The sequence below is a fragment of the Oncorhynchus gorbuscha genome, linkage group LG12 (genome assembly GCF_021184085.1).
Source record: "Oncorhynchus gorbuscha isolate QuinsamMale2020 ecotype Even-year linkage group LG12, OgorEven_v1.0, whole genome shotgun sequence".
Taxonomy (NCBI): Eukaryota; Metazoa; Chordata; class Actinopteri; order Salmoniformes; family Salmonidae; genus Oncorhynchus; species Oncorhynchus gorbuscha.
In genome coordinates, this window is record NC_060184.1 from 22,824,186 (window position 1) to 22,839,790 (window position 15,605).

Sequence of the window (15,605 nt, forward strand, 5' to 3'; positions counted from 1 at the left end):
TTGGCCCGGCGTCGTCCGGGTTTGGCCGGTGTAGGCCGTCGTTGTACATAAGAATTTGTTCTTAACTGACTTGCCTCGTTAAATTACGATGAAATAAAAATACTTCTCATGATTCAAGGGGTTTGTATTGGTCTTCAACTGGCTCTGCATCTATACTATCTGTAATGGGACCCTACTGGATGTGGCTGGTATTTTGTGGTAAAGTCACATCTGAGTCATCCAACAATGTTACAACTTACAACATTGATTTGAAACATAATTTATTGTCTACAAGCACAAAGTACTTGTTGCTGGAATAGACCCACGGTTTTTTAGGCTATTTTGTACTTTAAATGGCACCCTTTTGGGTTTTAGTCGCTGCATGCAAAATAAGTCCTTTTAAAATGAGATCAGAATCTCTTACATTGAAATCAAGTGATAGAGAGGAGGGTAAGTGAGGACAGGTCACTGATAAGCACTACTCTTCACCAAGATGGCTTATGGCTTGTCTCTTCATTAGACTGAGGGTGTGAAATATTGACCTGGGGTATGAGACCCGTTCACACTCCACCTCCACATAATAACCATGCACACTAAAACCACGAGCTGCAATTGTTACTAGACACCCAGTGGCAGTTTTAATGCCTGAACAAGTTCATTACTGGCTACTACGCCTCCTCCTCCGCATCCCCGGAGCGTCTTGGAGACACAGCCAAGATAAATGGGACAACAAAACAATGCACAGCTGGCTCTAACACATAACACTTCAGTCACCATGGCCATAGATGGAAAGACTGTGGAGAGGGTGAGGTAATCTAACGTAAACAATCTCAAAACCCACCGTTTGTCTGTCTGTCTTTCCCCTCATTTTAGCTCCCCCCTTACTCAGCCCTAGCTAAGCAGCTTTTATAGAATTGTCTTATTCTATACTCTTTGCTGTTGATCTTCCTTGTTGTTGTTTTTTGAAAGGCACTTAAAATCTCATGTATTATTATTATAAGAGACATGAGGATGTTTGGATGTTAAATCGTTTTTAATAATCCCTAGGGACTCCTCAATAACTGAACAGATGCTCTAAGTGATATTAAGACTGGGTACGACACCATTACCTAACATTGTGTCATTGCTCTCCGTGTTGAATAAAAGCCTCTAAAGTAACAACAGTCTCCCTGATCAAAGTGGCACAGTGTATTCTGTGTTGAGTGGGTTCTGTGCTCTGCCTCCATTCCCTGAAATGAACAGTCATATGCCAAATATTCCAGTTCCCCAAGGGCCTGCCCAGGTACACAATCTTGACAGTAATCCCACAGATTAAATGTTTTGCAGCATAAACCCAGCCAGCAGAAATAAAAGTGCTGTGAGGTGTGGCGACTGATGACAGTCTACTTGACCATAATGAGGCCTGGTAATTAGCATAGACTTGACCTGCAGGGGTCCCTCACAACTACAGCTCTTAAGGTTTTCAGGAAGCAAAGAGCACTCTACAAGTCTAAGCATACGTGACAGCATTAACCATGCCTTATTACTTTCTTCATTGGCTACAGGTACAAAATAGAATCCAATTCAGATAGAGAAACATGGACGTATAGAACTTGTGTTCTATTCTGGATTTGTACATTTTATAGCATAGACTATTTACATTACTGAAAAGATGTAAAGCAATACTCTCCATTATATAAGCAAGGCAGGCTGTTGAGTTCCTTGTATCTCTAAGGTGATATGAAGGTCAGAGGCATATAACGGCATTAAGTCCACCGAGGCTTAAGAACTCAGCCTTCTGTCACTATTGTCTGAGTGGATTCTTGGTTTGAAATGTAGAGGCTTGGAGGCTTCCTGAGAAAGCGTGCCTCCCTTCTCATAAGATGCCTAGAATGCTGCTGACAGTTGAAGTGTCTTTCCTGGGCTCAGCCATATCCCGCTCTCTCCTCAGTTCCACCCTACCAAAATCCTTGTTCAGAGGGTGTATAAGAACTGGTATTATTGCCTCTCTTTCAGTGTACAGGAGGCCAATCCAGGCATTCACTACTACTGCCCACCATAGGAGGGGCCCTCAGTCACTGTCTCCTACTAGATTTATACTGTTGTTTAAAACCTGGCCTGAACTCAGGACAGCCCTGGGTGGCTAGCGGGGTAGTGAAGACTGAAGAGCAGGAGACCCATTCTATTCTCAAATGGAGTCACAGCGACAGGGAAAATATTGACCCATCTCTCTCTTTTTCACTCCATCGGTGGCTGGTTCTTTGAGATGAAACAGCTTATCTGAATGGCAGGCCAGGGATTCACGCTCATTAGTGGATCTCAGTCATTAATGAGGCCTGCCAGAGTTCTGCTGCAGTTACCCCGGAGTAGTCTTTATCACCATGTCAACCGCTAACTTCATTTCCACAGTCCCTTCCACCGGGTATTGTGGCTCCTCCATACTCTCTGCCCCTGAATGCTAATGACTAAACTCAGTTGAGGGCATATGAGTGGAAAGATTTTGTCCCCAATTCCAAAAGGCAAGGGCAGATAGTCATCCTGGAGTAGATTGTGTGTGGAGAGGGGAGAATAGGAGAGAAGGGGGAAGAGAGGGAGAGAAGGGAAGAGGGGGGGGTAGAAGAAAGGAGAGTGGGGGGGAGAGAGGGAGAGGAGAAATCAAATCAAATCATATTTTATTTGTCACATACACATGGTTAGCAGATGTTAAATGCGAGTGTAGTGAAATGCTTGTGCTTCTAGTTCCGACAATGCAGTGATAACCAACAAGTAATCTAACTAACAATTCCAAAACTACTGTCTTATACACAGTGTAAGGGGATAAGGAAAATGTACATAAGGATATATGAATGAGTGATGGTACAGAGCAGCATACAGTAGATGGTATCGAGTACAGTATATACGTATGAGATGAGTGTGTAGACAAAGTAAACAAAGTGGCATAGTTAAAGTGGCTAGTGATACATGTGTTACATAAGGATGCAGTCGATGATGTAGAGTACAGTATATACATATGCATATGAGATGAATAATGTAGGGTAAGTAACATTATATAAGGTAGCATTGTTTAAAGTGGCTAGTGATATATTTACATCATTTCCCATCAATTCCCATTATTAAAATGGCTTGAGTTGGGTCAGTGTCAATGACAGTGTGTTGGCAGCAGCCACTCAATGTTAGTGGTGGCTGTTTAAAAGTCTGATGGCCTTGAGATAGAAGCTGTTTTTCAGTCTCTCGGTCCCAGCTTTGATGCACCTGTACTGACCTCGCCTTTTGGATGATAGAAGGGGAAGAGGGAGAGGTAGAGAGAGGAGGGAAGAGAAGGAGAGGAGAGAAGAAGAGGGAATAGAGGGAAGAGGGAAGAAGGGGGGGGGAGAGGAGATGGGGGAAGAGATGGAGAGGAGAGAGGGGGGAAGAGATGGAGAGGAGAAGAGGGGGTCAAATGGGGTTGGGGCTGTCTGATTCCCATCCGCTCAACCCCCATCTCCCCTAGAGTGGTTTGGTCTAGCGAGGCATTTCCGAGTTCATACATTAACCTCTCTCACAGTACAGCTATATAAGGGGCTGGGGAGCACATGAAGAGAAGTGCGGCATTACAGCTGGGAAAACTAGGGCCCCTTTGATCCAGAGAGCTTGATCTCAGTAACATTAGAAAACAGATAGGCGTCTCAGAGAAATAATATCAGAACAACTTACAAATGCAGAGTAAATTGTTGTGACATCTTTTATTTGTAAAAAAAAATAAACAAGCTGTTCATTGAAATAAATTAAAACATCTTTCTCATGAATGCCCTCACTTTCTGTGCAACAGTTTCACTTGGAGCTAATTTGCTTTGTACTGCAAGCAAAGCAATTCAGTTTAGAGTTTATTCAATAACTGCCAGATATTTTCAAAGCAATAAACAGACAATGTGCATAGGAGTTAGTTATTTATTTCCCTTTGATTATAACATTTCACAGAGAGAAAGTTTGTCAAAATATCTGGCCTTTTGCAATTATATAATCATCATTTCAAGGTATCATATACATATTTGTTTCAAAATTGTCAAAGACTCCAGCCATAGACTGTTCTCTCTACTACCACATGGCAAGTGGCACAGGAGCGCCAAGTCTAGGACAAAAAGGCTTCTCAACGGTTTTTACCCCCCAAGCCATAAGACTCCTGAACAGGTAATCAAATGGCTACCTGGACTATTTGCATTGTGTGCCCCCCCTCCAACCCCTCTTTTTTACACTGCTGCTACTCTGTTTATCATATGCATAGTCACTTTAACTATACATACATTCATGTACATACTACCTCAATTGGGCCGATCAACCAGTGCTCCCGCACATTGGCTAACCGGGCTATCTGCATTGTGTCCCGCTTACCAACCAACCCCTCTTCGCTACTGCTACTCTCTCATCATATATGCATATTCACCTCAACCATATCTACCTACTACCTAATATAATAATAATAATATATGCCATTTAGCAGACGCTTTTATCCAAAGCGACTTACAGTCATGTGTGCATACATTCTACGTATGGGTGGTCCCGGGGATCGAACCCACTACCCTGGCGTTACAAGCGCCATGCTCTACCAACTGAGCTACAGAAGGACCACTACCTCAATCAGCCTGACTAACCAGTGTCTGTATGTAGCCTCGCTACTTTTATAGCCTCACTACTGTATATAGCCTGTCTTTTTACTGTTGTTTTATTTCTTTACTTACCTATTGTTCACCTAACACCTTTTTTGCACTATTGGTTAGAGCCTGTAAGTAAGCATTTCACTGTAAGTTCTACAGCTGTTGTATTTGGTGCACATGACAAATAAACTTTGATTTGATTTGTAATTATTCAATTGAGAGTATTACAAAAAATACATTTACATTCCATGGTCATGTGAAAACATACGAAATATCTCTACACGTATAAAATCCCTGAATTTTCAGATGAACTCACACTAAAAAAAAGAAGAGAATTGTTTTAATGTCCCTTTTCAATACATTTGGAATAGGAGGCACGGTCTAAGGACTGCACCGCACAGACCTGAGTCAGCTTGCAGGCCCCATCACACACAATGGTATCATCATAGCTGACCATAAAATGGCTAAAATACTTTTGAAATGCTTTGCTTTGCTGCATTTCAAAACTCAAGACAAGTTTAAACAGGCTGTGTGGTTGAATGTCCTTTAATCCAAACGCTTCAGTCATTACATATTCAAGTTTCCAGTCAGATCTTTTTTCTTGGTTGGCTTCGGTGAGATTCAAGTAGTACTGCCAAATATCCTTCAGAGAGAGAAAGACTATTTCAAAACCATGAAAAGCCATGTAAAACCCCCACTCTGAGAAAGTACCTTGATTAGAAGTAGTGATGTATGACAGCACCATTAATCATGAAGGAACATCATTGCTGTGGGTCTAGGGGCTGGTTAAGCTGTTGAGAGCTAATTTACCTAAATGACATTGACCTGAATGGTCCCAATTTTAATAAGTTTAGTCAAGATGTTTCTGACTCTCTTATTTTCCGCCTGGCATTTTCTTAACAGATTACCCCAGAAAGTAGAGCTAGTAGATATTTAAGGGCTATGGCCTCCCCAATGTTGACAGTGGAGCTTACTGCAGTGCTAACATGTTCTAGCTCCCATCTAAGGGGGATGCTGAAATCACCTGTAAGCTACTCTGAGCTCTATGTTGTATAAGCGAGAATCACATGGGGATTTCTGTACTTTGATAAACCAAGACAAGGACAGATCAGTGCAGACCTTAATGATAAGAGGGAAAATGAAAATGCAGAAATGAAATCGGCCTCTGCGTGGGAATGATGAAATAGTTCTGGCTACCTACATCCCCTTGAGAGAGTTAATAAGGTTAGACATGAGGATGATAATACATGATATCAATGGATATTTCCAAACATGTTCAAATGAAAGGGGCCTGTCCAAAACCACTGGATAATGGTGGTTGTACTTACCAGCAGCCTGTAGTCCTGCGGGTCATAGTGGTACATGCGGAAGGCTGGGTTGTTGGAGTATGGCTCTTCTGCACTCTTGATTGGAGTAACAGCCGGTGTGACAAACAGGGAATTAACCGGTTCCCCTTCAAAGCAAACAAATGAGGATGATTTGGGTAAATAAATAATTGGCTAAAAGCATTCATTCCTCAGTCCCTCCTCCATTGAGTTAAACTAGTTAAGACAAACATGCACTTTCGTGGCCGTGGGGATTCTAGCCAACACTGGCAGTCATTGTAACACTGAACCCATAGGAGATGAAAGGTGGATTTGAATTGTCTGTGTAACTTGAGGCAGTGTTGAACATGATCTAAATGCGTCATATCTGGAAAGGTACAAAAGATTACTCAGTGTATGATGCCTCGTTCACACCCTGATGTGTTTGTCTGGCTACCAATCCACATCGCTCTGGCCAAACGCCACGCCCATTAACATTTCTTCTCTAGAATGATTCTAAATTTGTTCTCCTCCTTGATGACTTCTCGAATGCGAACACATTCAAGCCGATCTGATTGGTCCCAGAAACCGAAGGGTTGGGCCCAGGGCTGTAGCCAGGGTCCGAGTTATACTGAGGTCGAAAATGCTATGGAGAACAGCAAAAACAAGTAAAAATGACCCCAGCCATTAACCCATTAGAGGCTGTAGCTTCATTCACCTCACTTAATATACACACACATAGCCTATAAGCTTTAAAATTAGCCGCTACACATTAACTCAGAACCAGGATTAAAACCTAGCATTTAAAACGTACAAAGGGATCTGTAAGAGAAAAAATATTTTATTAACAAAAAGGTAACTTTTTTTATTGTTGCAGTTTTATAGCCAATTTTCTGAAATTCTACACATTTTGCCATGGGGTAGGGAGAAGTTTTAAAAGCTAATTCCATGCAATTCTACAAATTTGGCCATGATTTATGCCATGTTAATATGATATCTGAGTGAGTGTGACTATCAAAATCAATAGGGGCCACCTGGAGGCAAGGTAATTGGAGGTAATTCGGCCATGAATACTACAAAATAAGAGAGCTAGCTAGACTAATTTAACAAATCTAAAAATGTTTGACTGATATGGGCTAATTGAGTGACTGCCAATGAGTGACATAACATGGGGAAAACTGCTGATGCACAACCAGTTTTAGAAATTGCACCTTGTGAATTCCACTATTTTAACGTTCAACAGTGTTTATTTTGATTGGTTAGAGATGATCCAATCGCTGATGTTTTGTACAATGCCCCTCAATTTCATGTCAGCAGAAAGGATTTCTACGATGGCAGTCTCAGATTCATGTTGTGATAGAGCAGTGGAATTAAATTCAGTATGAGTCGTCAGGCAACTGATATGTAGGATGGAGATGTAATAATTTGATCTCAGATAATAAAAAATCATGTTCAAACCTCATCCTGACCCAGTCAGTTATCTCTTGCTGACAGTAACACAGAGCTTTAACACTAGCCAGTGACTCACCTTGTTGGTCCTGCAAGACCATTATGCTGTCTCTGTGAGTGTGGCCATAGAAATGCCCTGAGATGATGTCACTGTAGTCACGAAAGATCTTCACAAGTCTCTCATTGTAGGCTTCTCTGACGGCGGTGGTGTTCCTGGCAAAGGGCAAGTAACCCACTGGAACATGAGCAATTACAATGACCTACAGAGGGACGACAGGAGGAACAGCATGTTAAGGCATCAGAAGAGAAAAATATTGCTTTTAAAAAGATATAATCAGTCTTCCATGTTATTTGCTTTATATTATCCTGTCTTCCGTAGAAGGCTGCTTAGGATCCATGCAGGACTATTCAGAAGCCATCCTCCCCTGGATAGACAGAGATATTCCTTCTACAGAGTAATGTAGCGATGACCTATTTACCTTCTCCATGCTCTGAGCAGATGCTTCCAGGGTGTCCTGCAGCCACCGGAACTGTCCAGCCGGGTCACTCATATTTACTGTCACTTTATTAGGGCTATAGTATAGGATAGTGTTCAGGCTTATCAGTCGCAGCTTGGGCTGCACCATCTGAGAGTAAAATCCACCTTCACAAAAGACATCAAATTCAGGGTCAAGTAAGATTATTGTATCAAGTTATTGTGAGTTCTGGAAGGGTTATCAATATGTACATGTTTATATAGATTAAAAACAATGCAAAAAGCAAATGCATAGTAATACCAGGCACCAAGAGGCCTGATCAGCAGGCCTAACACTAGTTCCCATGTTCTAAACACAATCCGCTTACCTTCTCTGAGAGTTACAAGGGCTTCTGGCTTTAACCAAGGCTCCCACAGTTTGGCTGCAGCCTGGTAAATATCATTAGTGGACGTTGGAAGTTGATCCTGAAAAGAATGACCACTCTGTCATGGAAATAGAGTAGGCATATAGACTGACAAAAATGAAACAAACATTCTGATGAGAGAAAATGACAAACTGCTGCTGCTCATCTTTCATTTATGCTAAAAATTCCTTTATTTCCAAAAAACATTCATCTTTCAGATGTACAGACTCAATCTCTGGTTTGACCCAGAGTCTACCACAATCGGCATTTGGCCAGATGACTATACATCACAGGTACTTCTCCACCAAATCACCTCCCCATAAGTGGAATACTGTCAATAAAATACCTGTGGCCAGTAGTCATGATTCCCAAGGGCGGGGTACACTAGCATGTCTGGAAAGAACTCCCTGATGGTTTGAGTCATGTTGCTGATGACTTGGATTACCATGTCTGTGGACAGCTCCCCTGCAGGGACATGTGGAGGGCTGTCTCTGGAGGGGATAAGCCAGCTTTAATAACTTATTAGAGCCCAGGACATAATTTATCAAATAAAACAACTATGTGCTCATGTATTACCCCTAAATCCCTGTAATCCAGGGGTTGGCTTTTTAAACACACATTTTAATATAGGTGCAGTGGCAGGGGCCTTCCACCAAAGCATATTAATTCTGCTTAACACACATTATACATGCCAATAAAATGTCAGGCTTAACTGATTAACTGGAGATTTATGAGTTGGAATGACAAAGCACCATACACATGCAGTACATAACCCTTCATGTGATGTAGAATTCATGTTTTCAGGCATTAGCTTAGTATTTACTTCATGTTTAATAGTCTTTCGTATGCATCGCTCTTCACTCTATTCATACTGTATGCACACCTATCTGATGCGGAGTCGTCCTTCCCCCCACTGGTTGCACATTGGCTTTAATGACTTTATAGCACTTCATTTTCATATCAGCAGAAAGTCTTGTATTGATGACTTATGGTTTATTTGGCTGCATGTGCAAATTACTTATTTTATTTTGGATAGCGACGCACACAGCTTAAAGCTGATTCAAGACCAGTGGCGTAATGTAAGGTCCAAGCATATTTTACACATTTTCCATGAGGCTGAGAGAAGAATTGTGCTGTTTTAGAGCTCATTTTCTGCTTTTCTATACATTTTGCCATGAGGCTGAGATTTTTTTCTCCAGTTTTAAAGCTAATTTCCTGTAGTCCCCCCTTCCAAAAAAATCATGGCTTATGACGTGTTCATATTTTATCGTGGGCCCGCCTTACATATACTGCAGCAGTGTGTGCTACACCAATGTTCCAGCTGAATGACTATACAATGGCTGCCCAATACCAGTCCTGGAGGGCCAAAACACTTCTGGTTTTTGTTTCTACCTGGTAGTTAATTGCACTCCCATGGTGTCCCCGTTTGGAAGGAGAGGCCGTCCAGGACCAGAATTGGGCAGCCCTGCTATACAGACATTGATTACGTTTAACTTAACTCCAAAAGATCACTGATTTGTTGCTTATGTTACAACAATTCCATCGGTGACAAGATCATTTTTTGTTATCCAATGAAAGGAAAGAGGAAGCAATTTACTATTGTTTGTTTTTTTAACCCTCTCAAACTGTACTTCTGCAATGTTGTTGTGTGTGAAATAGGGATACAAATCCACAGGCACACTACATATGGCTCTTCATAACATATAAAGTTACAAACCCTGTCCAGATCATAAACTCTGGCTGTGGGGCCACTTGTTTCATGTGCTGAAAGGCTGACAGGATGAGCTGGTAGGGAGAATCACACATGAAATCTCCAAACAGACCAGGGTTTGAGGCTGGGACACCCTTAGAGGAGAAACACACTTTGGTGTGGTCATCAGTCACATGGTACGTGGGGTCCAAATGCAGATCAGAGATGTGCCAGAATCTCCCTGAAATTGAAATATTATTGGGCATGTTATATCGATCTACTTTATAACATGTAGGGGGTGATGTAAATCATGCTAGTTACATCAAATGACCAGGACGTATTAACTCTAGGTAACTATTTATTTTTTCCCCCAGAAAATAAACATGTCATTTTAGTAGGTTGGGTTATAAAACTTTTCTGAAGTAAAATCTGGTTTAAACGTTAAACACAAGAATACACGGGCATATAATACAACACAAACAGCAAACACCAGCATGCGCTTTCATTTTCTAAGCAAAATGATTTTGACAACTCAACATAATCCATGGGTGCAATCAACGCTATACACAACGTACCTATGCTTGGCAGGTAAATGCTATTTACAGGTGAAAGAGGCGCCGCGTAAATCAGCAGCACGTTGGACAGCAGCCCAAATAGAAGATTGGACACGACCCCCATATTGTCACATTAAACAAAAAAAACAGTGAGACAAATTGCAGTTGTTTGGATATATCATTGACGTTTTCTCAGCTGATTACAAACGGGAAGTACGGCGCTCATGTGACTGCTTTGTCCAGGTCTGAAACGAACAGTACGGTCACGTGATAAATTCCAAAGCGAGTCAAGAGAGCACATGGGGGGGATTTTGACCCGAGTTAAACGCGCGTAAATTGAACGTAATTCCCTTTTTGTGCACTTTTCTCTACTCCTATTCTGACCATGAATTTTAACATGAGAATAGCATGCCATTCACCTGCTACTCGTTGCGGGTGGAGATCATAGAAATGGAGGTGTGTCTACAGATATGTTGTATTCTGACTTGATTTATCTCTATCATAATTCCACTATCTTTATGTGAGATGAAACGTTCAATAAGGTCTAGCAAACTGTTGGTTGCAAGTGGAACAACATATTTCTTTTTTCCAATGAAATAACATCATTATCCATGCACTGTAATTTACAAATTGAGAAGAGCTATTGATAGAGCTAGGTAAATGAGTAAACCTTTGGATAAGGGTATTGTAAATATAAATTACAATTGTTTTAGATACATTTTACCTTATGATCACTGAAGACAAATGTGTAACCATAAAAAATGGCAGCAAACTGAAGAATATCAACAGTCTATCCCCTTAGCGTTAGTTTCCTTATGTTTTGCATCATTGCATTACATCGTTGGTTTGCCTTTCTTTCCTCTGTGTGTTTGTTTCTAAGAATCAAAATCGAATTTAATTTATCACATGCTCCGAATACAACAGGCGTATGCTTGGCTGGGGAGGGGTCTTTGGCCTGGTTTGCTAACTACCTCTCTCAAAGAGTGAAGTGTATAAAGTCAGAACATCTGCTGTCTCAGCCACTGCCTGTCACCAAGGGTGTACAACAAAGCTCGATCCTAGGCCCCACGCTCTTCTCAGTTTACATCAACAACATAGCTCAGGAAGTAGGAAGCTCTCTCCCCCATTTATATGTGGATGATGCAGCCTTGTACTCCGCTGGCCCCTCCCCGGATTTTGTGTTAAACACTCTACAACAAAGCTTTCTTAGTGTCCAACAAGCTATCTCTGCCCCTTAACCTTGTTCCGAACACCTCCAAAAGAAAGGTAATGTCGTTTGGTAAGAATAATGCCACTTTCCCCACTGGTGTGATTACTTCCTCTGAGGGTTTAAAGGTCTTGTATGAGGTCACCTCATAGAAGTATTTGGGAGTATGGCTAGACGGTGCACTGTCCTTCTCTCAGCACATATCAAAGCTGTAGGTTAAATGTAAATCTAGACTTTATTTCCTCTATCGTAATCGCTCCTTTTTCACCCCAGCTACCAAACTAACCCTGATTTAGATGACCATTCTACCCATGCTAGATTACGGAGATGTAATTTATAGATCGGCAGGTAAGAGTGCTCGAGCGGCTAGACGTCCTTTACCAGTCGGCCATCAGATTTGCCACCAATGCTCCTTATAGGACAGACCATTGCACTCTATACTCTTCTGTAAACTGGTCATCTCTGTATACCCATCACAAGACCCACTGGTTAATGCTTATTTATAAAACCCTCTTAGGCCTCACTCCCCCTATCTGAGATATCTACTGCAGCCCTCATCCTCCACATTCAACACCCATTCTGTTAAAGGTCCCCAAGGCACACACATCCCTGTTCGCTGCAGCTAGCGACTGGAACGAGCTGCAACAAATACTCAAACTGGACAGTTGAGTGAGTCAGAAGCAGGTGAAACGTTTATTAAACAACAAAACAAAGAACACAACATTAACATAAGGTAGACCGCCGATACACAAGAACAATACCAACTGGTGAGTGAACATGGGAGAATGGAAATTGTGAAAGTAATGGAGTCCAGATGTGAATCATAAAGATTAACAGGTGCGCGTAATGATGAATCCCAGGACCGGGACCGGTGGTTAGTACTCTGGCGACATCGTACGCCGGAGGGGAGGAGCAGGAGCAGACTTGACAGTACCCTGTTTTGTGTTGCCACCATGTTGTGCTTCTGCCATGTTGTGTTGCTACCATGTTGTTGTGATGTTATGTTGTTATCATGCTTTTTATGTAGTGTTGTGTTGTCTCTTCGTGATGTGTGTTTTGTCCTATATTTTTATTGAATTTATTTAAAAAAAATTAATCCCAGCCTCCTGTCCCCGCATGAGGCCTTTTGCCTTTTGGTAGGCCGTCATTGAAACCAGACGGAGCTTGCCGCGGAGTCTTGCTTTGAGCACACACCATGCATGCAGCGACGAAGGCCGAGACATCAGGAGCCATGGTTGGCCACCAGAAGCGCTGTTGGAGGAAAGCCAGGGTAAGACGAGCACCAGGGTGACAGGCAAGCCTGGAGGAATGAGCACATTCCAGGACTTGGGACCAATCCGAATCAGGAGCGAACATCCAGGTTATCCAGGCCTTCCCCAGGGTTCGTCTGGTAACATTGTGCTTTGCGAACCAAAGACTCAATACCCCAGACAACCGCAGCTGCCAAACATGAGGCAGGGAGAATGGTCTCTGATTCCGAGGGTGTGGCAGCGGAACTGCACAGGCGTGAAAGGGTGTCCGGATTCACATTTATGGACCCTGGGCGGTAGGAGATGGTGAAATTAAACCTAGTCAAAGACAGAGCCCACCGGGCCTGCCTAGAGTTAAGGCGCTTAGCTGTGCGGAGATATTCCAAATTCTTGTGGTCGGTCCAAACCAAAAATGGATGCTCCGCCCCTTCCAGCAAATGCCTTCACTCCTCCAGGGCCATCTTTACTGTTAGGAATTCCCAGTTGCCAATATCATAGCTCCTCTCCGCTGATTTGAGACGACAGGAAATGAAGGCACAGGGATGAAGCTTATGGTCCTGGACAGATCTCTGGGAAAGAACAGGCCCTACTCCCACATCGGAAGCGTCAACCTCCACCACAAACTGATGAGTCGGATTCGGATTGCATTGTCGGAACTAGAAGCACAAGCATTTCGCTACACTCGCATTAACATCTGCTAACCATGTGTATGTGACAAATACAATTTGATTTGATTTGATTTGGATGGATGAGGATGGGGGCAGTGGTTGCTTTAAATCCACAAAAGCCTTGTTTGCTGCTGGTGACCATGTGAACGGTACCTTGGGAGAGGTGAGTGAAGAGGGGGCCGCCACCAGGTTGCTGTAGCCCCGAATGAAATGGAGGTAAAAATGAACAAACCCCAAAAACTGCTGTAGCTGCACCCTGGATGTGGGTTGGGGCCAATCCACCAACGCTCTCACTTTTTCCAGATACATCTGAACATTCCCTTCAGAGATGATGTATCCCAGAAACGTGATTGTGGAACGGTGGAACTCTCACTTCTCCGTTTTAACAGAATGCACTGAAGAACTTGTCAAAGAGAACGTGTTCCTGGGCAGAACGGGAGAAAACTAGGATGTCATCGAAGTATACAAAAACAAACATGTCCTGGAGCACATCGTGGAACACAGCAGGAGCATTAGTGAGTCCAAACGGCATGACCAGGCACTCATAGTGTCCACTTGCTGTATTGAAAGCAGTCTTCCACTTGTCTCATTCGCATATCTGAACAAGGTCGTATGCATTCTGGAGGTCCAGTTTAGAAAAGATGGTTTCCCCCTGGAGAGGTTCGAAAGCCGAGGAGAGGAGTGGTAGCGGGTACCGGTTCTTGATCGTGATGTCATTGAGACCCCAGTGATCAATACATGGACACAGGGTCTTGTCCTTCTTTCCCACAAAGAAGAACTTTGCACCGGGAGCAGAGGCCAAAGGACGAATACTCCTCCATGGCCTTGGTCTCAGAGCCAGACAGGGAATAAATCCGGTGCCCAAATCACAGGGATGTGAGGAGACTCAATGAGAAGCAGCTGTATTGACTTGCTGTGATTACCAGATATCCACAGAGTCATGGGAACAGTGCTGTGAGTGACTCTGCCAATGGAACAGCCGTCCAGTGCTCTGGCATCCATGGTAATGGAAAGGGGTTGAGTGGGAATACCTAGTTCAGATACCAGGGTAGCGTCATTAAACTTTCATCAGCCCCAGAGTCAATGAGCACCCGAAAAGACTTTGACTGGTCTCCCCACTGCAGAATAACAGCAAAAGGGGTACAGATAATATGAATTAGGGAATTCCCAGTCTGACTCACCAGAGTATTTGTACCTGCTAATGATCTAGGTCTCCTCACTGGACAGGTAGCAATGAAAATGCCCTGCAGCACCACAATACAGACAACTGTTGGAGCTCAGCCTATGTGAACGTTCCCTAGGTGATAATCTAGCTCTTCCCAGTTCCACAGGTTCTAGTGTCACCTGTCATCGATGATTCTCGGGGGAGCTCGGGTGGCTTCGGGTCCTCTCGAAGGTGTGCAAGCCACTGCGTATGAACGAGTGTGCCCGAGACCAGACCTCCTCTCACTCCTGCATTCCCTTAGGCATCCATCAATTCTAATGGTGGGGGCGATGAGGGAGTCGAGGTCCACCGGTACTTCCTGAGCAGCTAGCTCATCTTTTACCACCTCAGATAATCCGCGAAGAAAAGTATCGAAAAGAGACTCTGGATTCCAGGCACTCTCGGCGGCCAATGTGCGAAAATCAACCGTGTCATCTGCCACACTATGGGAGTCTTGATGTAATTCAAGAAGTATACTGGCCGCCTCTCTCCCCGATGCCAGAGAATCGAATACCTTCCTCACTTCTGCCATGAAATCCTCCAGATGACAACCAATGGCGGATTGTTACTCCCAAACTACCGTAGCCCAGGAAAGAGCCCTTCCCGACATTAGCGTAATACGATATGCTATTTTAGATCGGTCTGAAGGAAACAAAGATGGCTGTAGCTCAAAAATGAGAGAGCACTGGGTCAGAAAACCCTGGCAGATACCAGGATTCCCAGAATATTGCTCCGGAGGAGGTAAGCGGGGTTCTCGGGGAGCCGGGGTAACTCCCTGATTTGCTCCATAATCTCCTTAAACCCTTACTTG

At 43.2% G+C, this 15,605-nt stretch overlaps 1 protein-coding gene and 1 long non-coding RNA gene across 2 annotated transcripts; both read right to left on the reverse strand.

Moving 5' to 3' along the window:
* Positions 1-3,871: 3,871 nt before the first annotated feature.
* On the reverse strand, positions 3,872-4,631 carry LOC123990717. The gene is made up of 2 exons (XR_006830697.1): positions 4,568-4,631; positions 3,872-4,400 (listed from the first exon to the last, which is right to left on the reverse strand). It is a non-coding gene; the product is annotated as an uncharacterized LOC123990717 (long non-coding RNA).
* A 281-nt stretch (positions 4,632-4,912) lies between these two features.
* smpdl3a (sphingomyelin phosphodiesterase acid like 3A) lies at positions 4,913-10,729 on the reverse strand. Its single transcript, XM_046291529.1, has 8 exons — positions 10,487-10,729; positions 9,939-10,152; positions 8,568-8,712; positions 8,186-8,282; positions 7,822-7,985; positions 7,422-7,602; positions 5,918-6,042; positions 4,913-5,232 (listed from the first exon to the last, which is right to left on the reverse strand). The coding sequence occupies exons 1-8, from the start codon at positions 10,587-10,589 to the stop codon at positions 4,930-4,932; spliced, it is 1,332 nt and encodes a 443-aa protein (XP_046147485.1). The 5' UTR covers positions 10,590-10,729; the 3' UTR covers positions 4,913-4,929.
* Between the last annotated feature and the right edge of the window lie 4,876 nt (positions 10,730-15,605).